Below are 27,100 nucleotides of genomic sequence, written 5' to 3' on the forward strand. Positions count from 1 at the left end.
GCACCATTGACAATTTGGCTTGATGGGTTCATCTCCTGCTTGCGAACTCGCACCACAGAGGAAGTCCGGGCATTGCTGGATCAGCCGGGGCTTGACCTTTCTAAGTGGACCTTCCACAGTGGACAGAAAACTGTCCAATTCCCATTCATCACTTTGTATTACTATATTGGTGTGAAGTCAGAGTAATTTTGGTCTTGTTCAAGGATCTGATTTGACAAGTACAAGTACGCTAGGATGTTGGGTTCGATTCTGACTGTCGCACTGTCAGCGCTTTCTATTGTCACGGCCCATGGTAAAGAGTGGCAGAGGATTCAGCCTGATACAGGCCTTGGTGCTATGCATGGTTGAATATGATTCGAGTGTATTAGGCTTCCGAAGCACCGTTCTTTCATGTTGTTACACCTAGTCAGCTGGAAATTTGCGGACAACATATAGACTATCCTAACTACCGCTTCGCACATAAATTGTTCTTTCCCCTCATCTGCAGGCTGACTTTCCGCCATGACGTAAATAGGATGAGTGAATTGTTTGATCGATATGCCCATTAGGATCACGCTGAGCTCGTCCGATAGCGATCAACCTGAGTGGCCGAAGATTCTGTCCGAATACCTTAAGGTTGCGGTAGGTCAAAGATCCATATATATCTTTCAAGCTGTTCGCGTCCGCGGGTCCCTCAGCAACTTTGTGTGTTTTACTCTCGGTATCTCAAACGAAGATGTTTTTTTTCCAGTTTGTTTCTTAAAATTTCAACTATCTGCAATCACTCATTTTGTCAGCGTAGAAGCGATGAACTTAAGGTCCAGCTGGATGGATGGATGGATTCTGATGTTATCCGAGAGGGGGAGGGGGGCCTAATGCAGGGATCACCCTTTTTATCCGCCTCCATCTCGTTTAAACTTACCTAGAAACACAGTTCCTGCCATCATTTTAAAAGATCCCAAACACCGGAAGATATGTCTTTCCCCGAGGGGTCTATATCACTCTGCACATCTCAGTGCTTCCCAACCCCCGTGGTCCCCAACGCCCAATTTCTATCCATCAACTCATTCCTAGTAACCAATTTCTCTGGATCGGCACCATCATCCCAAACATTCAACCACCCGACCATCAATTTCACAAATATCTCAATATGCAACATCACAATCGAGTACACCCACCCTGGACACAACGATCTAATCACCGTCATGACATGGCTCCCATTCGGATCCTGGAACGGTCGCTTCCAAGCCGTCGGCGGCGCCAGTGCTTCCGCCGGGTTGAACAGTATCTCGCACTATGAAATGTACGCTGCAGTCGGACAGGGGTATGCTACTATCAGCACCAATGCAGGACAGGTCAACAATACCCGGGACTTCAGTGGCTGGGCACTAGATGAGAATGGGGAACCCAGTATCAACATCCTCAAAAATCTAGCGTCCGTCTCGCTCGGTGATGAAGCTTTGATTGGAAAGAATCTTATCAATAGCTTTTATGGGCAAGCCCCGTTGTACTCGTACTTCAGCGGGTGCTCTCAGGGTGGTCGTCAGGGGTTAATGTTGGCACAGAGATATCCGGATTTATACGATGGTATTGTCGCTTCTGCGACGGATATTAATTGGGGGCATCTCATCCCTTCTCGGGTGTGGCCACAGGTGGTTATGAATAATTTGAAGGAATACCCCGAGGGCTGTGAGCTAGATTACCTCGGCGAGGCGGCGATCTCAGCTTGCGACGAATTGGACGGTGTCAAAGACCGGATTATCTCTGCCATGGACAAATGCGTATTCGATCCGTTTTCGCACGTCGGTCAACAATTCAATTGCTCATCTACTGGAACTATCCGAACTCTCAGCAGTGCAGCAGCTAAAGTGGCAAATGCAACATGGACGGGCCCTCGGGATGAAGATGGGGAATTCATTTGGTATGGGCTGAACTACGGCGCTGATATCTCGGGTGATCTCACTGGCAGGGATGCCAATGCCGTCACAAAGTGTATCCCCAATGGCACTTGTGTCGGGGAACCCCTCGCCCTAGGGGCTCAATGGCTTCAATATTTCGCCAGTGAGAACGATCCTTCGTTTGACTTTGAAGCAATGACGATTCCCGAGTTCGTTAAGCTGGTTGATATCTCGGCCGCCAAGTATGGGCCAATTATTGGCACCGATGATCCAGATCTATCTGCTTTTAAAAAGGCTGGTGGCAAGATTATGGGTTATCATGGATTGGTAGGTTGTCACTGCTCGACTCTGACACTCGTCCCGTACAAGACTAACAATAATCTAGTCCGATCCAACAATTCCCACAGCAGGCTCTGAAGACTACTATAAAAGAGTAACCACGCTGATCCCGGACATCCATGACTTTTACCGTCTCTACGAAGTCCCAGGCTTGGGACACTGCGGTGGACATACCACCAACCAACCACTGAGCATATTCGATGCTTTGCGAGACTGGGTCGAAAATGATATCAAGCCAGATTCGCTCCCTATCTCTTTCTCTGTGGATGGAGAGTCATGGACGAGACCTGTTTGTCCCTACCCGAAAAGTGCTATCTACGACGGGGTGGGCAGTCCATCTGTGCCAACGAGCTATGCGTGCGCATGAGTTTTGTAAAAGTCGATTGTCAATAGCATTCTAATTTTTTTTGATCGAGTGAACTTTCATGCAACACCGTACTTAGCTATCACTCCTTAATAACCTGTGACTACACTTGCTGAATAGTTTATCCTTGTCACAGCTAGAAAAGACGAGTACAAGTCTAGCCAGCAGCATAGCTACAACCGAATACCATAACTGACAACCAGCACTTAGATCTACCAATTCCTACAGTATCTAGCATGATGAATGAAGTGACAAGGCACGAAAAACCTCAAGCCCAGTTGAGAAGTGAGAAGTGAGAAGGATATCCTAATGACAAAAACGGAGGCAACAAAACAGAAGAGAAACAGTGGGCAGGACACGAGGAAAGCACAAAGAGACAAAAAGAAGACGACCGAGGGAATTCTGTGGCCCAGAGGGAAAGTGGAACAAAGGGGAGACAAGCAGAGTGTGATGGAAGTTCAGGATCTGGGACGTGTAGCTTCACAATGCAATTGCGCTGTGTTTTCCATGTAGGTGGCGTGACATGGAGGGGGGTTTGATAAGGGAGGAAGAAAAAAAAGGCGAAGCAAGGGATCGAGACTTCGTGAACAAAGAAAAGGGAGATGGTATCCGAGGATAATGGATTTAGAGGTCAATCAGACTACCGCCATGCTGCTGCGGTCTTTGCTGAGCGCCCCAAGGGTTGTTGGTGGGCTGTTGTTGCATGAAACCGGTCTGCTGAGGCATACCAGTGTACTGCTGACCGAAGAAGGGGTTGTTGCCAGTCTGGGCGGCGTGCAGACGATCCAAACCCTGACCGGCGGAGTTGACGAATGTACCCGGAGCCGTGTGCTGGGCAGGGATACGCAAGTCGCCAACGTTGCCGAAGGTGTCCTGGCCTTCGCCTGATGCGAGAAGCGCATTGAGACGGGCGTGGTGAGGGTCTGCAGGCTGGGGCGGAACACTCTTTGATGGCTGGGGGGCCTGGAAGTTGGCAATAGGGTTGGACTGGGTGGGCTGCTGAGCGAATTGGCTAGCATTATACTGGTTGTTGTTGAATTGGGAGGTGGCACGATCTTCGGCCAAAGTGTTAAGAGATGGTGGGCCCGCCTTTGCTGGTTGGTTGGTGAACTGGGGCTGGGTGCGTTGGGCGAAGGGATTGTTGGAGCCAGTTGGCATGGGTTTCAATGCATCGGCAGGCTGGTTTGCAGCCCAAGGGTTGTTGGTTCCCGCGGACAGGTAGTTTTCTTGGGGCTGTTGCTGTTGCTGTTGCTGTTGCTGACCGAAAACATCGGTTGTTCCATAGGGATTGTTGGTGTTGTAGGCAGTCTGCTGGGGTTGGAGGGTAGCTTGTGGCTGCAAGAAGTTGTTCTGGGGTTGTCCGTAGGGGTTTTGGTCAAAGACAGAGGGCTGCTGCTGCTGCTGATAGCCATTGGCATATGGGTTAGCCATGCCGGTTGGCTGGCCTTGGAATCCCGTGGGCTGCGCATATTGGTTGTTCAAGAAGCCAGTCGTCATCGGCTGCTGGACATTAATGGGGTTGCCGAACCAGTCGACAGCACCTTGTTGCTGGTAACCCTGATTGAAGCCGGTAGGCTGAACCTGGGCTGGGGTTTCATCGAAGAGCGAGTGTGCATTGCTTTCCTCCAGTTCACGCTTCCGCAGATCCTCTTCTTCCCGGCTAAGCTGGATCGCTTTGGCCAGATCCTCGTCATCATCATTGTTGGCATTCTTCGCCCGTCGCTTGCGCTCCTCCTCGGCCTCGGCCTTGCTAGCTTCGATCGCCAATCGGTATTCGGTATCATCCTCGTCGTCATGGCGGGGTCGCCGGCGCTCCCGACGAGACGGCTCGCTGCTTCCTCCACCATATCCATCGTCGAGTCCGCTCACACGGGTCTTCCAGAGTTTGCGATCTGAACGTTCGCTGCGTAGTCTATCCTCATCCAACACCAATGCCGTGAGCTCCTTCGCGGCCACACGGACTGCCGACGATCATTAGTAAGGAATGCGCACGAAATAGATTGACATGAGTACTCACCGTTCTGGCCCACATCTCTGCCCTCCTCGTCAACGTATTGAAATTCGCGCAGAGTCTTGATGATATAGACGTTCTTCCGGGCCCACGTCACCACTAGCTCGGAACCCTCGTGCAGGCAGTAATCCAGCACCTTCAATGACTTGAGCACATGGCGCCAATTCTTTCCTTTGTCGTTGAGGCGCTTGTCGAGCATATCCATGATCTCGTAGAACTCGTTCGGGCTATATGCAAGGTGACGTTAGACCCACTCCCGTCAAGATGGAGACCATCAGGTGAACACCTACCTCCCGAATGTCATGGCTGCGATCTCGGACATATCAGTGCCCGTCGGGCCCCATGGATCGTTGCTGGTAGCTTTAAGAATCGCCGAGTTAGCATGTTATTATCAAATCGCAGGCTCATCGCCAATGCATCTCTCCATCCTCTAATCGTCACTGCCGAAAGCAAGGAGGCAGTGGCAAGGAGATACAGAGAGTAGGCGCAAATGTAGTGATCGCGGGGGATTGACTGCATCGATCCAGATGAGGAGGAGGGGGCTACGCATACCATTTCGGACCTTTACCTGCACCGAGGAGTATCCCTTTGTGACGTTCTTGACACTGCGAACGACCTTCGACATAGTGGCGGGTGTAAACGCGACGGTTGAGAGGGGATAGAGACAATAAAGGAGGCAGCCGAGGAGTAGTACCGATCGGGCGATTCGTATGGTTATAGCGGAGAGTCTCTTGCCAAGCTCTCACAGCCCACTTGATGTCGTTGCTCCGGATAGCGGCCCAAGGCGAGAGAAGGTAAGAGGTAAGGCGTGCGGAGGTCGAGGGTCACCTGTAGGGTCTTCGGAATGGTAGGAGGGCGGACCAGCCACTGGAGGGGAATGCGACAAGAATTGGACGCTGGGCTCGATCGGAGGAAGGAGGTGAGAGGGGGGGGGGGAATAGGGAGGGGACAGATGGAGAGGATGAGAGAGTGTCAAGAGAGACCGAGAGGGGACTGTGGCTGGAACGGGTGCACGAGCCTTGGCACTAGGCTATGACGAAGCGGCCGACCTTGGGAGTAACTACGATAGGACCAAAAATTTGACAGTTAGGAGATTGGCTTCAAAGGAAAGAAATAACTCTAGGGGTGTCTGGCTTTATATGAATATTAATCTGACGTTAAGCATGGACGAAGACCCCTATAGACTGGTATTCCATTCATTGTTGCCGGTCATCCCGCCTTCGCTTGCAGCCATTCCTACTTGATTTTATGATTCGAGGCCGAGCGTTTTAATTACAAGTGCAATTTAAAGTATCTGATACTGCGATTCCAATGTCGAAGGGCTGATAATGCTAGTGTGATAGATAGAATAGCTAGACTCGTCACCAGAATACATCATGTTAACTCCAAGGTATCGAGCAGTGGATCTGCAGGGTTCAAGTCTTCTCGAACACGTTGTGCCGCCACAATTGTGGCAAGAGGGCCGCGTCAGTCTGTCGGTGCTTGTTATTCGCACGCCGCTCGGTGCATGATGGCACGACCGCTAACTGCATTCAGTTAGTACGGTTCTACTATATAATCCTCGGGGTTTGGTATCCTCAATACGCATAAAGAAAGATGAAAATGGCGTATTTTTTGAGAGGATATCTAATAATTTCGATATGAAAATAGGAGATTCCCACTATAGCCCATTCCAATACCTCGAAGTCTTGACCTCAAACTCTGCCGATAACTTATTCCCTTCTCCAGTGCCCACAACCTCGATAGTATAAATCCCCGCTTCACTCAACCACGCAGCTCGGCCCTCATCCCAGAAGCTAGTCGCAAGCCCGACCGGAACGAAAATAGAAACCTCCTTTGTCTCAACAGGCTGAAGCATGATCTTCCGATATCCCTTGAGCTCCCGCACAGGCCGTCCCACAGATGCACTAGCCGGCGGTAGCACATAAACCTGAACAACCTCTGCGCCGCTGCGATGGCCAGTGTTGGCCACGGAGACGGAGATCTCGATAGATTCATCCTGAATCGCTGTCTTGTTGGGCGCGGCCGTCTCGTGGACTGTGAGATTGGACAGGTTGAACGTTGTGTACGAGAGTCCATGGCCGAAGCGGAAGAGCGGTGCGCTGCCAACTTTGTCGTAGTATCGATATCCAACGTACACGTCCTCGCTGTACAGGACTCTTCCGCGCTCAGAGCGGTAACTCAAGTACGAGGGATTGTGCGAAATGTCCGCTGGGAAGGTCAGGGAAGCTTCGCAGACTATTTAATGTGTCAGTCGATCAGTCAGGCGAGCTTGAATATTATCCAATCTTCCTCTCCAGTGGGTATACATACCGGATTCACATCACCAAAGAGTACATCGGCAATTCCATTTCCAGCCTCGTTACCCCCGTACCAAGCCTGAAGCAGCGCCTTAGTCTGATGGGCCCAAGGTATTGTCACAGGCGTACCGCTCTGCACGACAACGACTGCGTTTGGCTGAACCTCCAGCACGGCCTTGACGAGGTCATCTGTCTGCGGTGGCAGGTCCATATGAGGGCGATCAAAGCCTTCACTTTCCCAGTCGCCGCTCAATCCCACACAGACAACTACCTGCTCCGTCTGTGCTGCCAGCTTCACTGCCTCCTGGATCGAAAGTTCCGCGTCTAGCTTCCGGCACCCGCCGAGTCGCACACCACCAGGTCCGAATGAGACAACGCCGTGGTGCTTCAGGTTTGAAGTAGGGGCAGTGCTGTATTCGATGAACAGTCGGTGTTGCTTGCCAGCTTCTAAATATCGAGAGCCTCTCTCTTCCAAAGTTCCTATTCCGAAGAATGACGTCCCGGGACGCTGTTCCGTCTTGTTGTCTACGACCAACTCGCCGTCGATATAGAGGAGTCCCGTACCCGCCACAGTGAGTCCGAATTCATAGACACCACTCTCGGGAGGTTCAAAGATTCCCTCGAGAGTAGCGTAGTAGGTGTCGCCGGATACCTTGGGATGGCTGTAGTCCATCAAAAAGGCAGAGCTGTTGGTCATGTGAAGCTCGTCGACTGGCTGGCGCTGTTTGCAGCTCGGGGGCTCGGTGAAGACACGGAACGTATATCCAGGCTCGCCACTGTCAGTCTTAAGATGTTCTCCGAACAGTGGCAGCTCTTTGTGTCCATAAACGCCCTGTGTAAATTCCACTTCACACTTTTCAGCGATACCTTGCCTCGGCGAGACCGTGTAGTATGCCAGCAACGACGCTGATCCACCACCACAGTAGGCGGCGACATCTGCGTTGGGGCCGAGAACAAGGGTCTTTTTCTTCGGATCAAGAGGCAAAACATTGTTGTCATTTTTGAGCAATACTATTGACTCGGCTGCGGCACGCCTAAGAAGCGCGCGGTCCTCTGGCCGGTTCAGCTGGCGCTCTGGGGCATATTCCGGGATCTCGGCCTTTGAAGCGAGTTGGACCATCTCCAGCACCTTGCGTACGCGGTCATCAAGTGTTTTACTCGAGACTTTGTTGGAAGTCAAAGCGTGCATCAAAGCTGGACCACGGAATCGTGAAGGGCCGGGCATTTCGAGATCGAGGCCGGCGTTGACTGCCCCCGCAACGCTATAAGTGCCGAACCTGTTCGATGTTAGATGATAGGAAACAAAATCCGGGACAAAGTGAGAAGACGAACCAGTCACTAACGATCAAACCCTCGTAGCCCCATTCATTCCGGACGATATCCGTTAGCAACCTGGGGCTCTCGCTCGCATGAGATCCGTTCACTTTATTGTAGGAAGTCATCAAGGCACCTGGCCTCGCGCCCTTAATCGCCAGCTGGAAGGGCAGAAGATAGATCTCACGTAAAGCACGCTCAGTCACCATCGCACTGACAGCAACACGCTCATGCTCCTGGTCATTGCAAACTAGATGTTTCAGCGTAGGAATCACACCGAGGTCTTTCACGCCAGCGCAGTAGCTTGCCGCCGCAAGACCCGAGAGGACCGGGTCCTCAGAAAAAGACTCGAAGCCTCTTCCACCCAATGGACCACGTTGTATATTGATCGTTGGACCTAGAAGAACGTGTGCACCCTTAGCCTTGCACTCTGCGGCTAGAAGGCGGCCAAGCTCGAATATTAGGTCTGTGTCAAAGGTAGCGCCTAATGCTGTTCCGCATGGGAGGCAGGCAGAGGGCACGCCATTGAAATAACGTGTTCCACGAGCACCGTTTGGTCCGTCTGTTGTCCGGATTGCTGGGACCCCTAGGCGAGGGATTGCATAGGTGTGCCAGGCATCAACGCCTATGAAGTCGGGAGCATTTGTCAATGATGTTGATTGGGAAGAAAGAATAGGAACGGACTAGTAAATGCTAAATACCTGAGAGCAATGCAACTTTCTCGTTTATGGAAAGTTCGGAAAGAATGTGGTCAATGTCCATCTCAGCCATGGTGAGCTTGCTTCGTCCAATTCCTCTAATCAGGTCAAGATAGAGAGGGTGAAAAGCCGTTGAAACAGTACAAAAGTCCAGGAGCTGTTCCAACCTTTATATGATCGGCATGTTTGAAAAAAAAATGTCTGGAACTATCCCGTATGATATTGTGGGATGGCATAGTTGCAGCTCGGGGGCACGACTCCGCGAGGAGTGCAACAGTCGCGGATAGACATTTCTGTATACCCACGTGCATCGGTTCCACTTTTGTGAGATTAGCCAAAATCTCCTTGAGGGACTTCCAGTCTCGGACTCCAGCAGGTCGCGATAGGCCGAGGATTATTGTGAGCGTGAGCAGCCATCCGCCATGTTACGGATGTGCGGCTGGCGCTAATGCAGGAGCTTCTTGGCAGTGGGGTCGCGGCCGCGGAGTGTCGCGTTCTTCTCTGATTGGCTACCAGGTGGTGTCACACGGCCCCAAGGGTATATCCCCATGGGGCATTGCATGCACTGTTTAAAGCCGAGACGATGCATCGGCTTATGTTGTGTTTCTAGAATGTGGGGCAGTGTTGGCCGTGTCGAGTAAGTAATTTCATTGATTCGGGCCGTAGTTGCAATCTACTACCCCATGCTCGGAATTCCGATTGTGTTCGCTTACAGCATGGTATAGATGTCAGGATGACCTGGTTGACTTAGGATTTGGTGTAATATGCCTACTTACAATGAACTGTGTAGCTCGCCAGTTATAATTATAGAAACTTGCTAAATCTCAACCCGTCTCTATGCGGATAGGATAATTTTATATTCCTTTTGGGTAGTGGTGGACTAACTTGAATGAGTTCTATTACGCTGACAAAGTCATTGTGCTACCTGAAGGATTGGGCCAATCTGATTAAGCATTATTATTCTCCCTCCTCTGACGGAGCTAACTAGCCTGCGCTGCAAAGTCAAAGCTTTTGTAGCTAGATAGGTGGCCTTGAATGGAAGACGGAAGGACACCCACCTAGATACAGAGCAGGCCTGAGCCCACCTGCATCACCTGCAGTACAACCGCACCCTCAAACAAAGACATCCAAAATAGAACACATAGTATATAGGTATCTGCTCCAAAGTGGAACCTTAATGTTCGACCACATATTCTCCCATCTTGCGTGGCGGCACGCGATTGGCAAACATAGTATCGATCTCCTCGAAAGTGCGGTCTTTCAAGTCCGGAATATACAAGAAACAACCAACCGTTGCGATCGCACCCAGCCCACCAAAGACGAATCCCACTTTACCCTTCATGTTGCCAGCATCCGGGTTGACCATGTATGGCACGACAATGTTCATGACAATACCAAAGACAGCCTGGGTAGCGGTCGCCATGGCGGTGGTCTTAGCACGCAGGGAGGGCGCGGATGTTTCACCGAGCAGGACAAAGGCGACGGCTCCAATGCTGACTTGGTAGAAGAAGGCCCAGACCACAGTGAGTGCGGCCTGTGTCCAGCTCGCGCCACTGGTGGGAACGACGTCCAGGATACCGATGAGCAAGTTAATGATGCTGAGAATTGCCATGCCGGAGTTGAAGATGGTACGTCTTCCAATACGATTGACGATGGTCCAGGAGATGATGGTTCCAACGACACCGCAGGCGGTAACTCCCACGCCGAGATCGAATGACCGCTCGGTAGGGAGACCGGCCAGTTGGAAGAAATATGTGGAAAAGCCTAGGACGAAGATGATTCCAACGAGATGTTGGCAAACGAAGACTCCGCAGGAAATTGCAGTGCGAAGGCGATTGGGGCCACGGATAGCGTCAGACCACTTGGACTCTTGAGCTGCCAGGTCTTGGGCAACGGTCATCTGAATGGCCACGAGTTTTGTCTCGACGTTCGTTCCGCGGCCGTAGAGGCGCTGGAGAGCGTTTCGAGCGGCCTCCATCCTCTCATGGCGGACAAGGAACCAAGGGGACTCGACGGAGAATGGAAGTCCAAGGGCAAGGAAGGCTTTATTCAAAATACAGGTCAGCCTTCCAACGATTATTTTTGAAAGGAAAATCACTCTGTCAGCTGGAATCGTGACGTACCGACAAAGAAGAACTGAATGGCAAATGGGCCACGGTATGCCCATCTATCATCCCGATCACCGAATCCCTTGATGGCTGCGTTGGAAAGCAACTGGCCGATCACAATACCCAGATTGACACCTGCGGTGGTGATACCTCGAAGGACAACAGGCGAGACCTGTTCAAATCGTTAGAGGACGAGTTCCGTCTTCTACTCTGGAGGATGATCACAAACTCACTTCAGAAGAGTACAAGGGTCCGATAGTGAGGTAGAAACCCAGTCCGACTCCCAAGATCAACTTGCTGATCAGGAATGCAGCTCTGGCGGTCGAAAAGAGTTCTCCAAAGATACCTCCACAAGAAATGAGCACGCCAATGGCCAGGGCCAGTCTTCTACCGAAACGGTCGGCAAAGATACTGCAAATAAAGCCTCCAAAGAACTGTCCAACGGAGGAAATCGAGTTGAACGCGCTTAGCCATGGAGCAGGGACCACATAGCCACTGTCGTACTCTTCTCCAAAATCTCGTCGGAAAGACGGGATGGAGAGAACTGCTCCGTTGACCTGGGCATCAAATCCCCTATATGAACCGCAGCGTCAGCGTGGGATCAAGAAAAAGACGGAAGTCAATCTGCGTAGCAAAACTTACCATCCGATAGCACTGACGCTGAAGAAGAAAGCCCACCAGACCAAGGCCGGATGATCCCGAATGACCTGAAAGACAGTCTGCTCATGCTCCAAGAAGTTGTCGGTGATCAGAGCAGATTTGCCATGGTCATTGGGCGGATTAGGTGTGGTGACCGTCTCGACGTTGGAGTGCTCGACTGACTTCTCGGTCGCCATTTTTAAAGCGGTTGGAAGAATCGATTAACAATGTATGGATTTGAAGTAGAACAGTGTCAACAAGAATCAGCCGTAGGAAGGAGTCCACGGCTTATATACCTGACGCATAATATGAAGTATAGATTATTCAAGCAGATGTCAAGGGCGTCAAGGTTCATGCTAAGCGATATCAAACTGGCATCCGGGTTAAGGAGGAACAGATCTCCAATGGGAAGAAGAAGCGAAAAAAGGTGAAAAGTTGAAAAAGTCGCAAAAGTCGCGCGAGACCCCCTGTTAGCCCGTTAGGGCGTCGAGGGTGGTAGCAGTGACCCTTTTGGGCGGTTTCCCCGCAATTATTCTTTTTTCTCAATTGGAAGCGAACCCGACGCTTAGCTTCAACCGGAAAGGCAAGTTAACTACGAGAGTTTTCTAGTTCGTCTAGTCTCCGACCCCTACATCCCCACTCGCCGTCTCTGATTGATTTAAGACACTGATTTTCCCCCGCAAATTCAGTCTGGAGCGAGACTCCGCTGTTGCAAACCCACTCTCGGCACACGATGGCTCTACCGTCTTCCGGCTCCCCCGATCTGCTGCTCTCCGACGCGGAGTATCGCTTCGGCTCTTCCCGTAGCAGTCGTATTCTGCTTCCTCCACTCCTCAATTCTGAAATCCTTACCTCTGATAGTCCCAATCCAACAGCCACCAAGCAAGCGTCCAGGCCTCGTGGCGCATACCCTCGCAAAAGGGCCGTGAGAGCCTGTCAAACGTGTCGCGCTCGCAGAACCAAATGCGACAACAAGAAGCCATCATGTTCATTCTGCGAGAGAATAGGCGCTAAATGCGTGGTAAACGACCCGGCGGACCTGTCTGCGTATGCAAACCCTCCAGTCCAGTACAGATTTTACATGCAAAATACCCATAGACCATCGCAGCTAACTGCCACCGAAGATTCGATCCTGCCAGTTTGGTGATTATCCAACGCCTGGATCAGCTAGAATTGTTGATCCAACAACAGCAACAATCAATAACCGAGTCTACAAAGCCAAAACCACCTGTAGATCCTCGTGCCGATGATCTAGCGACCATCAAGGCTTCATCTTCAGTGGTGGTAGATGGCGATGCCTCGACTTTAATCGGCAGTCCCTTATACTACAGCTCGGATTTAAGTCGAGTCACCATCGAGACGATTCTATCCTGGAGTGTCTTCGAGGGCAAATTCGACTCAAGTACCAATCTCAAAGCTTTAGTCATTTCACCGACAGTGTCGGGCGAGCCTTTCCTCACCAAAAGCGATCCTCGTCTCGAGCGACTGGATCTCGACCTGGAAACATGCACCAGGTTGCTCCACATATTTCTCGAGCATGTGCATATTGCAAATCCAATCCTCGACGTTCCTTTGATCACCGACTATTTGTACCAAGCATGCGTTCACGGGATAGGCTGGGATGCACCCTCATGCCTCGTGGTAAGAATCTCACTCTTTCTAATTTCCCATCAATCATAGCTAGTTGAACAATCATCGCTAATGTACATTCAATCTCTATAGCTGCTGGTATGCGCTTTAGGCGCCATATCCGAAAGCTTCCAGGAGCACCATGAAGCTAGCTCAATGACAGCCCGGCGATCCCCATCCTTCCATCTCGGTCAAAAGTACTTCGAAGCTGCGCAGATGAGACTTGGTGTGGTTCTGCGCACGCATGGAGTGCTGGAGGTGCAATGTTTCTTCTACTCTGGAGTATATTTGATGGCTATCTTCCAACCAATCAAGGCCTGGAGATGCTTCGTGCAGACTGCGGCAATGGCAGAGACCATGGTATTTTCGAGCCGGGTATCTGATAATCATGCAAGTCTCAACAGCGATATTCGCTGTTTAGAGACAACACACTGGGCATGTCTCAAGTCTGAACTGTAAGTATATCTTTGGTCGGGTACGCCATTTTCTGTGCCCTGTACTTGCTGGACCTTGCTGACTAGGTTTGATGTATTTTCCTCCAGTGAGCTGCGCTTGGAGCTTGGTCTTAACCAACCCAATCCACTTGGCTTTACATATCCGACTTTCTTCCCTGCACTCCCAATCGAACAGTTGAGCCGTGAGGAATCTCGAGTTTGGTACTTCTATCTAGCAGAGACCGCCATTCGACGGTTAACAATGCGAATTATCCAACTATTCTTCCGGAATCAAACCCAGGGCCGATTCCCGGATGCCTACCAATTGAGAGATTCCTCATTAGATTTTGAGGTTCAAGCCTCCGAATGGTAATTCCCACTTCTGACACCGCTTCAAATCGACTAAACTTGAAAGACCTGCTAACAGCTTAACCCTAGGACGGCCTCACTACCACCAATCCTCTCCCTCTCAAGCCCCGAAATGGACGACGACGTGCTCAAATTCGTTCTCCGCGGCCACCTCCTCGACTGCTACGAGTGGATCTACTTCCCCTACATGCTCGAAGCAATCGCACACCGGACCCGCGACCCTCTAACCGACGAGTTCGTCGTCAAAGGCCTACAAATGTCCGTCGAGCGGATCCACAAAAATCGCAAGGGGTTCAAACACCGCCATCATGGCGTCTGGTTGATGCTCCGCTCTTGCACGCGTAGTGCCCTGGTCCTACTGGCCGCTAGTCGCTCACCAGCTACAGAGGACCTGCTCCCCCTCGGCTGGAAGGATGCGGTCATGAGTGCGGTGGAGATGCTGGCGTATTGGCAGGATGAGGCAGAGGATTCGCGTGATCGGCTGCGAATTCTCACGGAGTTGGTTGAGGCGTGGCCGCACGAGGGTTTGAATGGGTTTGGAGCTGGTCTCTGAACAATACTGAGGGCAATTCTTGTTATCGTGTTTCGTTCGAGCAATGAACGTGTATTGTATTATCTTGAGTCTAGTTTGCTAGTTCCTGCCTGATATTCAATGGATTGGTCCAAAGACACGAAATAAGGGACGTCATTCTGTTTATTCCAAATCTCCGTGCCAATTGATAGAATTTCAAAGCAATTCGCGTCTGTATCACCAGCGATCGCAGTCTCTGACGCCAAGGATTTCAAGTCCGAGTCCTATACGTGCCATCACCTAGATGGGACTTGCCGAGAGACAAGAGCCAAACCCGAAATTGTAGTAACTCGCCTATGATTCGATGTTCGGCTACGGGGCAATATGGGCTCGGGGGGTCAAATGACTAATAATGTCATCCCTAAGATAGTGTCACTCGATCTATTGAAGAGAATACGAAAACGGGCCAGGAACCCGGTTTATCGGATCTCGCCGGTCCATGGAGTCCCCAGGGTCCATGCGTCTACCCCAGACGACTAGACGACCCCGCTCCAAAGCAGCCATTTAACTAAACGGCTGACCGGCAACCGGCTGCCCTGAGGCCCGAGAGCACCGAATGCAATTCTTCTGCCTCGCGGAATTGCGGGAGTGATTCCTCATCCTTAAGCATTTGAATCAGGTCAAGAAATCAATATCAGATATCATAATTAAATCAAAATCCAACAGCGTAGGGTAATATGGTTTGACCCGGGTTGGGGCCGACATACAGCAAACTTTCGGAGACTAGTTCGACCCGAGCCCACCGAGCTCGGCATCTCGACTTCCCGAGGCTAAACTACAAAGAGTATATACTCGAACCAATACTCGAGCAAGTTAGTATCTCAACGGCCAAGCTAAGAGGCGGGGGCCCCGGCAATTGTGGCAGCCAGGGCGCGGGGGTCAAAGTCAAACAGATTAAATATCACACTCTTTTGCCAAATACGAGTTTGTGACAGGAAGCGAGAAGAGTCAGCCTTGGTCTTGGCGGCCCGCATAGGCATACTATGCGATGTGGCTACTAAGGTGAACCAGATCTGAAACCAAAGTGGCACAATGTTTGGACTTTCATTCGCTGGTCTCCTTTGCTAAACTCTACCCCAGATATACTGGCGTATAGCTTCCGATTCATGGAGTCCCGTTCCGATATGCTTTCTTGCCCTTTCGTTCGCAGTTTTTACTGAATATTGCTTCATCGCCGGTGAAGCTAGCTTGGCAGGTTTTCAGAGCATATGTTTGAGATTTAAGTGTGTTATTTGTATAGCCACACCATCATTCTTGAAATCTACCGCTATGGAACAGCAGTCTACGAAAAAACTACCGGTTATGGCTAATATAGCGAGTGTGAACGGCACGGGGCATCGAATCCTCTGGGAAGGGCTTCGACTGCCAAGCCGTTTATATTAGCTACTAGGTCGGGGCTTTTTAGTTATGAGATGGATCGAAATAACAGAACACTTCAGAGTTGACTAGAACTTTGACAACATGGTCGAATAATGTCATAAGGCTAGCTAGAAACACCAAGCCTATCCACTATTCACTATAAGTGGCATAGACTTGACCAAGCTGCGAGAGACCGTCTCCATTCTCATTTGCTAGAAAGCCCGGGAAGTCACCAAAATAAGCGTATCGCTCCACATTAGGCTCCGAATCAAGCCAAGGAAGAACCGCCTGCAGGAACGAGATCTGTTCGTCCTCCGTGCCACTAGCCGCAAACTCAGTGATCCAAATAGGAAGATTGTACTTGTAGAATTGCTGCACATGGGACTTGAAGCCTTCCGGGTCGTTGTTCGAGTACCAGTGAATAGCCACGAAATCCAGCGTGCAGGATGTACAATTCCCAAAGAACTGATCCATCCAACCGATTCCCATGCCTGGGGGCGGTCCATTTGTCACCGCAGGAGTCGAGATTCGGACCTGATTGGCAAAAGGCTCCATAAACTTGCGATAACCAGCGGCAGCATCGGACGGGTTGATGTTGGCTTGAGAGCCCAAGTCCGGCTCGTTGAAACCGAGTATCTCCTTTGTGCCTTGCACTTGAACTGCTGCTGTCCAGTCTGGATTGTCCGAGGAGGGGAGGCCCCAAAGCATGGGCGAGAAGTCAAAGGAGCTATCGGCTCCAATGCGATCAAATCCCCAGTTGTAGACCCATGTGACTTGGTCATATCCGCTGAATAGGTTTGCGAGAGTACCGTTGTTGTACGATAGACCGCGCTTGCCTTGAGCAAGGGCAAGTGCTGGTCCTAAAGAGAACAGGAGGAAGGAGGCAGTCTTAGAGGCCATTTTCGTAAGGTGGACGTGATTGATACAGATGGGTGCTATGGACTGAGTCTGGTCTTGAGGTATCCAATGTATGTCCTTATATAGTTATCCAGGTTTAATTGAGCTCCATAATTCAATACCACGCGGACTTCCAATTTGACTTAGGGCCGTGATATTCTTCATCATCTCGGAACATCGTGCGAGTTTCATCTTTCTTCCCTTCCATATTCGAGTAATCTCCTTTTCCCAAGGCCGCCGATGGAATGCAGCGGAGTATCGGTGACGGAAAGGACTGAATGTGCCCGCTGTTAGCTCCAAGGGTTTCAATTCATTTCGACGAGTTGGTGCTGAGATTAATTTTGACTCTGAAATCTCCGGATTTGTTTTGAAGGACTACCCCTGTTATAGTCTGCAGTCGTGCCGGTTGACATTCTGCAGATGTCTACAGATGTACCCCAGACTACCCCGGACTATTCACCCGCAAAATATCTCCGACTGCCCCTGCGTAACCTTGGTTCTTCACGATATGCATGCATTAATCCGAAGATGGAACTGCAGAATCGCGCGGAGTCTCGGGGTCGCGGAGTCTCGGACGCCGACATACGCCACTACTAGCTTATCCCCATGTTCCCCATGAAGAGTCCCTGCAGATTAAGCCTAAGATACGAAGGGGTATATGCGGGGAACGGTGAAACCCTGAAGGAGTTCCATCTCCACTCGGTATCTCCCTTCGGCGTTGGTCAATCCGTTGCAACCTGAACCTGGATGCCTCGTTTTCGTTTCGTCCCATCACACAGATGACTCGGATTGAAGCCACTTACGAGGATCGAGAAATCCCTCCCTGCTCTATGCCCACATGAATCGAATTATTTTGTTTAAGAGGGCCGATTACTGCCCTTCTCGGAGACTAAAGTGAATCGTTATCCTTGCATCTAGTTCCTCCCTGCTCATCTGCAGTCAAAATGCCCTTCTTCATGAAGCAGGCCTCCCTGGCCTGGATATTTCTTTGCTCTGCGCATCCATCTCTTGCCTTTTTCAAAGTGCCTTGCAGCACGCCCCTGGTTATTCAACGAGCAGACCCAATCGTTCAACCCGGCGTCGCCTCTAACCATGTCCACACAATCATGGGTGGATCCGGCTTTGGATTCACCATGGACTACAACATGACCCAGACATCGCAGTGCAACTCCTGCTCAGCAATTGAAGACAAGTCAAACTACTGGATTGCCGCGTTGTACTATCACGCCCAGAACGGAAGCTTTCATCAAGTGCCACAGAATGGGGGTGCTCTCATCTACTACGAGTAAGTTTCGACTCTATCCATTCTCGGTTCACAGGCCATTTCTAACATCGCATAAAGACAGAGACCTGACCCAAGTACTAATGGCGCGATTGTCGCACCACCAGCCGGGTTCCGCATGATCGCTGGGAGTCCTTTCGATCGCAGCGATAAAGGAACAATTGAGACTCACGCTCGAAGCTTTGCCTGTCTGAACTATGATGCCCCGGGTACTCCGCAGACGCACACCTTCCCAACAACCAATTGCCCCAATGGCCTGCGTGCCCAGGTTTATTTCCCTTCGTGCTGGGACGGCGTCAACCTGGATAGTTCTGACCACAAGGCCCATGTGGCCTATCCTACTCAGGACTACGACAACGGCCCTTGTCCTGCAACTCATCCCGTTCGAATTATCTCGATCTTTATCGAGGTCACTTGGCATACTGAGCAGTTTGGCGACATGTGGTATGGTGACCAACAGCCATTTGTGTTTTCCTTTGGTGATCCCACTGGCTATGGATTACATGGAGACTTCGTGAGTACCAAAAGCCCATTTCATGGTACCGAGAAACTATTAATGACATTATTTCTGCTCCTTAGCTTAATGGCTGGGACATCGACGTTCTCCAGGATGCGATCAACACTTGCAACGACGGAGGCGGTGATATCACACAGTGCGAGCCTATCACCCTCCAGCCAGACTCGATCACAGACGGCTGCATCCTCGAGCGCTCAATCGATGAGCAGGTTGACGGATGGCTCGATGCACTCCCCGGATGTAACCCCATCCAGCCAGGCCCAGACGATGCTCATGTTGTGACGGGATGCGATGCGCCTACCGAGGTTGGTCAACCTCTGCATTACTACACCGATCTCACTGGAGATCATCAATGGGAATGGATTGGATGCACTCAGGATAATGTCGGTGGTGTGCGTATCCTGACTGGTTCTTATGGCGATATCTCTGACATGACTCCGGCCAAATGCGTTGAAAAATGCATTGCTGATGGTTATACCATCGCTGGCGTGGAGAATCAGAATCAGTGCTTCTGTGGTAACAGCGTTGCCGCGGATAATATGCCCAAGGTTACTCCTATGGGCAATTGTCTGATGACATGCGCTGGTGACCCTCTCCAGAACTGTGGCGGGTACGGGTTTATCGGTCTGTATCAGAAGTGTGACGGCAGTTGCAGTAATCTTCAGTACCCTGTGGTGCCTCATTAGAAGGAGGGGAACAATGCAGGGGGCCCTGTAGCAGATGGGAATGGTTGGAGGACTGACGGGAGCGAATTGATGATTGGTTTGATATTGGTTCTATTTTGACCCTAGAAATATCCGTACTATGTGTTCTGTCTGTTATCTAACTACACGCTCACTTGAGTAGAACCAATGGATTTTATTTAGCCTATCTCTATATTTTCCTATAGTAGTCTCACATGTACTTTTTCTGTTTAGAAATAAAGATAGGTTGTTCCTGTGAGGTTGCTTTCACATGGTATGGATCTCATCTTCAAATTTCAATACTCGAATTTCTACAGCAAGATTATATTCTTTTTCCTATCCGTCTCATTCCTCGTATACTATTCCCATTCAGTAGTCCATCAATTTACAAGCGAATACCCCGCAATCGGTGGTTATTTCCCCATTTAGGCAAGAAATTGCTAGTACAGACCCTCTAACGCCTCCCACGCCTCTGACGCCTGTGGACAATCGGGCGTAATAGCGAGCGTTCGGCTATAAACAATCCCGAGCCGGTGTGGGGACCCCGTATACAATGACCCAAAGAGCAGGAACTGCCAAATTAGGGCCGTGCAGCGTACCTACCTTAGGCTTTTGCCGGGTTTTGGCAACGATCAAGGCTCAACACCCCCCGCGGATTGTCGCGTGGAAAACTGAAGAACCCTTGAAACCAGGAACAGTACATGGGTTCATAAACGCGGGGAGCAAGTTAGTGCCCAACCCGAAGAAATGAAGACACGATCACTATTGGTGCGGAACGAGCCTGATGAAGCGAAAGTCATATTGCAGGTGCCAAAGCCTCACTCGCGCGAAAGGCCCGATATCCGTTTCCCCGCAATCTCGCGCTGCGAGAATACCCTGCTTCTTCTCCGAAATCCCTCACTCCGAAATACTGGGCAAGTTCCTTCTGCCAAGGTCGGTCATTGTCAAAGAATTAGCTTTCTGTGGAGACAGATTCATTTTGATCAATTCTGCGGAGAAGATGGAGGAATGGCGTCTCGTGCGAGATTCCGCGGTTCTATGAACCCTCAAGGGGGTCACCTACGGTTCATCTAGATGTCGGGCACGGCAAAGAGCCGATCAACCATCATGACCAGTCGCTTTTGTCAGAAATGTGGAACCGCTGTTCTCCAATTGAAGGAAAAGCAGTTTCAGCGCGGGGAAGATCTCTTCATAGTCCTGACGAACTCGTGTCAGTTTTCAAGCTGTGCATCGTGCGAAGACATAAATATGGCCTCTATCTCCAGGTTTTGATGGATGTGCAGACAACAGCCGAATCTCATCATCTACTTGAGAAGTGTGACCAGGCCACAATGCATATCTCCTCTCTTCTTCCGCTTTCCCTTCTTCTGGGGTCTCTGTCCCCTGCCGGCGCGATCCCGGTAGCTGAATCTGCTATTGATGCTCTACAAGGCCGACATGATGGCTATCACTATGGCTCAGATTTAGCAAGCCGCGGCTTCTCCGATGTGAAAATTGTTGCTCGGGATGGACCTGAGTTCTGGATGGAGTCGATAAAGCACCAGGGCATCTCTCCCATGGGACCTTCGGAGTATACTGTTTTCCGTAACGTCAAGGACTTCGGAGCAAAGGGTACGTATGAAGGCACTATAGGCCAACTCTAGTCTCCGATGTTTCTCTGTACTTATACAAAATTCAGGTGATGGCGTTACGGACGACACCGAAGCAATCAACAACGCCATAAGCAGTGGCACACGCTGCGGGCAAGGCTGCTTCTCGAGCACGACCACACCCGCAGTCGTGTACTTTCCCTCGGGCTCGTACGTTATTTCAGCACCAATCTTCGACTATTACAACACGATCATCATTGGAAACCCAAATTCGCTGCCTGTTATCAAGGCATCCTCCGGGTTCAAGGGCGGCTATCTGATTGACGGAGATCCGTATTTCAGTGCTGATCCGAACTGGCCTGCGACTACTGTCTTCTGGAGACAAGTCCGGAATTTTGTCCTCGATACCACTGCTGTCGCCGCGGGAACTCAGATTAGCGGAATTCACTGGCCTACCGCTCAGGCGACAAGCTTACAGAATATTGTTTTCCAGTTGAGTGCTGACCAGGGGACTGAGCATCAAGGAATCTTTTGTGAAAGTGGTGAGTTTACCCTTCTCTTCCCGAAATTCGATACATAATTGAATATCTACTGAGTTCAAATTGCATAGGCTCTGCTGGCTTTGCTGGTGATCTTGTCTTCAATGGAGGCAAGATTGGAGCTGCCCTTGGAAATCAGCAGTTTACCATGCGCAACCTGACCTTCAACAATGCAGTGACTGCCATCAGCCACTTCTGGAACTGGGGTTGGACATATCAAGGAATTACCATCAACAACTGCCAGCTCGGAATTGATATCTCGACTGGCGGCAGCGAGCAGCAGAGCGTCGGTTCTATTACCTTGTTTGACAGCTCCTTCGCCAACACGCCCGTCGCCATTAAGTCCGCTAAGACCGATTCCTCCGCCCCGCAGACTGCAGGTAGCATCATTCTGGAGAATGTGGCTCTTGATAATGTTGGTGTCGTGGTTGAGGGACCCAATGGGACAGTTCTGGCTGGTAGCCCTGGCTCGAGTGTCATTGCAGCCTGGGGCCAGGGCAATCAATATACTCCTACCGGTCCCACCAAAGTTGCCGGTGATATCACACCAGTCTCCCGCCCAGCAGGCCTTTTGGATGGTCAAATGTATTACCAGCGATCGAAGCCGCAGTACGAATCCTTGTCTGCTTCCTCGTTTTCGAGCGTTCGGGATGGCGGTGCGAAGGGCGATGGAACAACCGACGACACAGCTGCCCTTCAGAGTGTGATAGATAGCGCCGCTGGATCTGGCAAGGTCGTATATATGGATGCTGGAGTCTACAAGGTCACCAATACCCTCAAAATACCGGCCAACTCCAAGATCGTCGGAGAGGCATATCCAGTCATCATGTCGAGTGGGGACTTCTTTAACAATATGGATTCGCCGAAGCCTGTGATCCAGGTTGGACAGGCAGGTGATCAGGGACAAGTTGAGCTCTCGGATCTAATTCTTAGCACTCAAGGACCTCAAGCCGGTGCCATTCTTATTCAGTGGAATATTGCGTCGCCCTCTGCGCCAGCTGGACTCTGGGATGTCCACGCGCGAGTTGGAGGATTCGCAGGTTCCCAGCAAACCACTGCTCAATGCGCCAAAACAACTGACTCTTCGGACGTCAATAAGAACTGTATCGCAGCTTATATGCTCATGCATGTGACTCCTTCCGCGTCGAATTTGTACATGGAGAACTGCTGGCTTTGGGTTTCGGATCAGTGCGTCTCCCTCCATCTCTTTTGCGAGAAAGTCCATTCTCTTGAGATTTCGTGCTAACAATTTCGAAAGTGACGTTGATGTTCAGACTGAAGCCGACGGTGGTCAAATCACCCTCTACAGCGGTCGTGGGTTGAACGTTGAGAGCACGGAGGGCAATATCTGGCTGTATGTTTTGTCTTTAACGGATCGGCTTTCCTACTCCTTTCAAGCTAATGCGAGACAAATCAGGTCCGGCACATCCGTCGAACATAGCTCCCTTTACCAATACCAGTTCGCGTCCACCAAGAATGTGTACATGGGACAAATCCAAACCGAAACAGCGTTAGTTCCTCATTTTTCTTACTCTAGCAGAAATTACTTACACGAAATATCTGCAGATACTATCAACCCAACCCCAATGCCCTGACACCCTTCACACCAAACACAGCCATCCACGACCCAGAATTCGCCTCCAGCTGCAGCGGCAGCACAGGAAACTGCGCTCTGGGCTGGGGTCTCCGCGTGGTCGACTCTACAGACCTGTACGTGTACGGCGCAGGGCTATACTCCTTCTTCAACAACTACGACGCTAGTAAGTTTACTCAAATTCATCATCCTCTGGCCATCTGAGGAACATTCTCGAATCCAAACACTAACTCCACCAACCACTAGCCTGTTCCGCATATGGCGGCCCTCAGAACTGCCAGAACTCTATTTTCAGCATTGAGGGAGCTTCGGAAATCTCCGTTTATAACCTCAATGTGCTTGGCTCGAAGAGTTTGGTTGACCAGGATGGAAAGAGTCTTGCTTCTTATAGCGATAATATTGGTGTTTTCACTAATAATATCGCTTATTTTACCACTAAGTGAATGATAAATTGAGTGAGGAATGGTTAAATCAGAAGGGTCAGAGGTGTATATGTTGAAGTGCACGCACATATTGAAAAGCTACATGTCTAGTCCATGTTTAGTCCATGTTTAGTCCATGTGCTACAAGTTTGAGATTATGTTTAGTATCTTTTGATATTGATTGTTGTTTCCTACGTTAGTGTTAACCGTCTAATCATGTAAGCGGGTCCGACGGTACCTACGGTTAGTTGCAGGCCTTTCCTGGTTTTCTTCTCAGGGTGTGCCTGGAAGATTGAATCTGCACGGAATAGCGCTAATGCAAAGCACCTGTGGGTTTATTGGCTCTCGGTTGCTCTTCAATTAGCTGGGACCTCCGTACCTCGAGGGTTGTTACATATTCCAGAAGAACATATTGTACGACCATATTTTTTAGATACAAATTTTTGGTGCAAAGATGCTCAGATATACTGTATCGGTCTCACTGTCAACTATGAAATTATGCCAACATCGGAAAAACAAACTTCACGACTAAAAATTCCTTTAACATGATACAGTGTTAAATCGAAGCAAGAACCCAAGCGTCCTAATATAGTACGGAATCGGTCAATCTGTATCTTCTAAGGTTCTCAGAGTTGGATCCCAAAGCCGGCGGTTCATAAAAAATCACCATCACATCTCTTTTGGGAGATACAATGGCATTGGCTAGTGTCAAAATGAAAAATTAAACAGGCTCCAGCCGGCTAGGCTCCAAATGGAGATGCGTCCAGGAAGTGGCCCCTTCTCACAAAAGCAAAGATATATATTCACATACCTACCTATCGCTGCGCGAGTGGGGTTGGCGTACATGAAATCAATCATCCATCCATCCATCCACTGTATTCACTATGCCGATCTTCCTAGCTTCTCCTCTAGACGCCGCAGTAACTCGGGTGTGGCAGTCAGCGGCTTCCCATCGTCTTCGGCATATTTGATACAAGCTCTGACATGGTCCTGGGCCTGCTTGCTAACCTTTCCCCCGTGGTGATAGCGATTAAAATCCGCCTGGTCGAGCGGAAGTGCCGTTTGCGCCATACCCGAGAAATCATTGAAAAGGGAGTCCTCGTTTGTTGCATCCGCTGTCTGTCGGCCGGCTTCGCCGTAGAGACTCAAGGAACGAAGTTCCTTTACTGCAGCAGTGCCAAGACACCAAAGATTACTGTTTCTGTCGAGGTCCTTCATCGCGGGCCATCCGAGCAACTCCATCGGTATGAGGAGAGAAAAAACAGGAAGCAAACGAGCAGCCATTTGCATAGCAGGCGTAGTAATCCAGCGCCCAACTCCACAAGTATTGTACAAGCTGACAAAACCAGCAAACGCGGGCTCATCCTCGATTTATAAGGTAATGTCGGGATTAAGTCTTGCGTAGGCATAATCGGCTTTGTCGAACAGTTCCATGTCCACATAGCCATGAGTTTTGAGTTTGGCCTTTGTTTCATGGATTGCGATTGGAACGACAATTCATGCAAGCCGATCTTCTGGAAGTCCAGAAGTCTCCGCGAACCAACTCTTGAAGTTGTGGAAGGTGCCTGCCAGAAGAATTTTTGCATTTTTTCCTTTGAAGACCTCTCCCATCGTTTTGACTAGGGCTGCGCCCAGCGGAGCCATCAGAGTGGCCGCATCTGGCGTGACGAGAACATAGTCGTACTCCGAGTGACCAATTTGTGCTGGATCGGTGATAAAGTGATAACCCTTGAATTCGACCGATGTTGTGTCGTGATAACTGTACAGAATCTGAGGACGACTGTGACGGTGTACATGATGAGGACGCACAAGGTATGTCAAATCAGCTCCCGCAAGGCTGAGATGGTATCCCAGCATACAGTAAACTCCCGTTTTCGGCACTCCCAGGTTAGGCACACATTTTTATTAGGCACCAAAATCTGTTGGATGGACCCACTTATTAGAGTTTTCCCATATATAAGAGGCCAACCGGCACACCTTTTTGTCTGGCACACAAAATTCTCTTCAATTTTTGCTTAGTCATATAAACCGACCAATCAGAATGCAGGATTTTTCCCCTTCCAACCCTTCCACCCCTTCTTCGGTCGCTCTTTCAGCTAAACTGGCTATACCAAAACAACCCAACAAAGGCATATCCGATGCTCAGAAAAAAGCATTACGTATCTATGCATCGGAGACACGCCCTAAACCTACTCAGAGAGAATGCGCTGAGTGGTTTTCATCTCAATTTAATCGTCATATCAACCGTGCGACCGTCTCCAAGATTCTTTCATCTAAATACGAGTACCTTGATACTGGTTTAGCTGGTCAGAACAAACGCCCGTTAGCATCTCGGTGGCCTCTATTAGATGAGGCCCTATATATCTGGCAGCAGCGTCACGAGAATGCCGGTTTTCCTATAACAGGCCCATTGATTCAGAGCAAAGCCGTCGAATATTAGAAGAAAATACCCCAGTATAAAGATCTCGACCCGCCACTTTTCTCTGAAGGGTGGCTATCACGGTTCAAACAGCGCCATTCGATCCGATATCATACCTCCTATAGCGAATCTGCATCGGTTCCGGCTTCGATATATTCCGATATAGAAGCTATTCGGGCTATCTGCGACCAATATCAGCCAAACGATGTCTATAATATGGATGAAACAGGTCTATTCTGGCGTCGAATGCCAAATGGGGGTCTATCGAGTAAGGGTAGTCCTAGTTATAAAAAAGACAAGACCAGGATTACTCTCGTAGTAACGACCAATGCTACTGGTTCAGATCGAATGCCTCTATGGTTAATAGGCACTGCGAAGATGCCTCGTGCTCTACGAAAACTCAATATCCCAGCACTTAGATGTGTCTGGCGATGGAACAAGAACGCATGGATGCGCGGTAATGTTATACAAGAATGGTTCCGCTCGTTTTATAGGCATATTGGCACACAAAGACGAGTCGTGCTATTGCTCGATAACTTTAGCGCGCATCTCTCTGCGCTTGAATATGCGCCACCGCCGTCTAATATTAAAGTCGTTTTTTTGCTACCAAACGCGACCTCGGTTTACCAGCCATTAGACCAGGGTATCATCAGAAACCTTAAGCACCATTATCGGAAGAAATAGTTGACATGGATGGTTAATATAATAGACCGCGGCGTCGATCCTACGCAGAGAATGAGCCTCTATTACACACTACATTGGATCACCCAGGCTTGGAGACGTGACGTCCTAGATGAGACTATTCAGAAGTGCTTTATCAAGAGCACGCTTATTAGTCCTAGCACTAATGAGATGAATACGTCTCCGTCTGAGGACCTTCAACTAGGTGATTTATACGCAGAGGTGACCGACCGGCTTCCTGGTACAGAGGTTATGGCATTAGATGAATTTCTAGACCCTCCAGGAGAAAACATCGACGTGGAAGAGCCTGATTTATCTGATATTATCGTTCATTTTTCAGAAGAAAATACAGGTGGGGATAATGGGGTTCAGGATAGCGAGGACGACCAGGACGAATATATATTCGGACCACCGCTGGATATCCTCTCGCGTGTTGAAGCTATTGAATATATGCATAAAGCTCTT

General features: G+C 49.9%; 9 protein-coding genes across 9 annotated transcripts; 4 read left to right on the forward strand and 5 right to left on the reverse strand.

The window, feature by feature from the left end:
- Window positions 1-953: 953 nt before the first annotated feature.
- On the forward strand, window positions 954-2,583 carry N7496_002371 (putative feruloyl esterase; the record flags this gene model as incomplete). Its single annotated transcript, XM_056695302.1, has 2 exons — window positions 954-2,204; window positions 2,263-2,583. 2 exons carry the CDS (start codon window positions 954-956, stop codon window positions 2,581-2,583), a joined length of 1,572 nt encoding a protein of 523 aa, XP_056557514.1.
- Window positions 2,584-3,204: 621 nt separating this feature from the next.
- N7496_002372 (epsin) lies at window positions 3,205-5,216 on the reverse strand (the record flags this gene model as incomplete). Its single annotated transcript, XM_056695303.1, has 4 exons — window positions 3,205-4,541; window positions 4,598-4,818; window positions 4,882-4,951; window positions 5,144-5,216. The coding sequence occupies 4 exons, from the start codon at window positions 5,214-5,216 to the stop codon at window positions 3,205-3,207; spliced, it is 1,701 nt and encodes a 566-aa protein (XP_056557515.1).
- A 1,035-nt stretch (window positions 5,217-6,251) lies between these two features.
- Window positions 6,252-8,976, reverse strand: N7496_002373 (beta-glucosidase; the record flags this gene model as incomplete). Its single annotated transcript, XM_056695304.1, has 4 exons — window positions 6,252-6,829; window positions 6,901-8,168; window positions 8,224-8,830; window positions 8,907-8,976. 4 exons carry the CDS (start codon window positions 8,974-8,976, stop codon window positions 6,252-6,254), a joined length of 2,523 nt encoding a protein of 840 aa, XP_056557516.1.
- A 1,101-nt stretch (window positions 8,977-10,077) lies between these two features.
- N7496_002374 (uncharacterized protein) lies at window positions 10,078-11,847 on the reverse strand (the record flags this gene model as incomplete). The annotated part of the gene is made up of 4 exons (XM_056695305.1): window positions 10,078-10,946; window positions 11,027-11,183; window positions 11,245-11,584; window positions 11,654-11,847. The coding sequence occupies 4 exons, from the start codon at window positions 11,845-11,847 to the stop codon at window positions 10,078-10,080; spliced, it is 1,560 nt and encodes a 519-aa protein (XP_056557517.1).
- Window positions 11,848-12,383: 536 nt separating this feature from the next.
- On the forward strand, window positions 12,384-14,635 carry N7496_002375 (uncharacterized protein; the record flags this gene model as incomplete). Its single annotated transcript, XM_056695306.1, has 5 exons — window positions 12,384-12,697; window positions 12,775-13,291; window positions 13,373-13,734; window positions 13,801-14,082; window positions 14,152-14,635. The coding sequence occupies 5 exons, from the start codon at window positions 12,384-12,386 to the stop codon at window positions 14,633-14,635; spliced, it is 1,959 nt and encodes a 652-aa protein (XP_056557518.1).
- A 1,527-nt stretch (window positions 14,636-16,162) lies between these two features.
- On the reverse strand, window positions 16,163-16,912 carry N7496_002376 (glycoside hydrolase family 128 protein; the record flags this gene model as incomplete). Its single annotated transcript, XM_056695307.1, has 1 exon — window positions 16,163-16,912. The coding sequence occupies one exon, from the start codon at window positions 16,910-16,912 to the stop codon at window positions 16,163-16,165; it is 750 nt and encodes a 249-aa protein (XP_056557519.1).
- A 941-nt stretch (window positions 16,913-17,853) lies between these two features.
- Window positions 17,854-19,394, forward strand: N7496_002377 (DUF1996 and WSC domain-containing protein; the record flags this gene model as incomplete). The annotated part of the gene is made up of 3 exons (XM_056695308.1): window positions 17,854-18,194; window positions 18,252-18,705; window positions 18,771-19,394. The coding sequence occupies 3 exons, from the start codon at window positions 17,854-17,856 to the stop codon at window positions 19,392-19,394; spliced, it is 1,419 nt and encodes a 472-aa protein (XP_056557520.1).
- Window positions 19,395-20,722: 1,328 nt separating this feature from the next.
- Window positions 20,723-23,556, forward strand: N7496_002378 (glycoside hydrolase family 55 protein; the record flags this gene model as incomplete). The annotated part of the gene is made up of 7 exons (XM_056695309.1): window positions 20,723-21,002; window positions 21,070-21,522; window positions 21,591-22,707; window positions 22,778-22,873; window positions 22,937-23,029; window positions 23,086-23,279; window positions 23,360-23,556. 7 exons carry the CDS (start codon window positions 20,723-20,725, stop codon window positions 23,554-23,556), a joined length of 2,430 nt encoding a protein of 809 aa, XP_056557521.1.
- Window positions 23,557-24,417: 861 nt separating this feature from the next.
- N7496_002379 (uncharacterized protein) lies at window positions 24,418-24,777 on the reverse strand (the record flags this gene model as incomplete). Its single annotated transcript, XM_056695310.1, has 1 exon — window positions 24,418-24,777. The coding sequence occupies one exon, from the start codon at window positions 24,775-24,777 to the stop codon at window positions 24,418-24,420; it is 360 nt and encodes a 119-aa protein (XP_056557522.1).
- Window positions 24,778-27,100: the final 2,323 nt, after the last annotated feature.

This window comes from Penicillium cataractarum, assembly GCF_028827025.1.
Source record: "Penicillium cataractarum strain IBT 29864 chromosome Unknown utg000002l, whole genome shotgun sequence".
In the NCBI taxonomy this organism is placed as follows: Eukaryota; Fungi; Ascomycota; class Eurotiomycetes; order Eurotiales; family Aspergillaceae; genus Penicillium; species Penicillium cataractarum.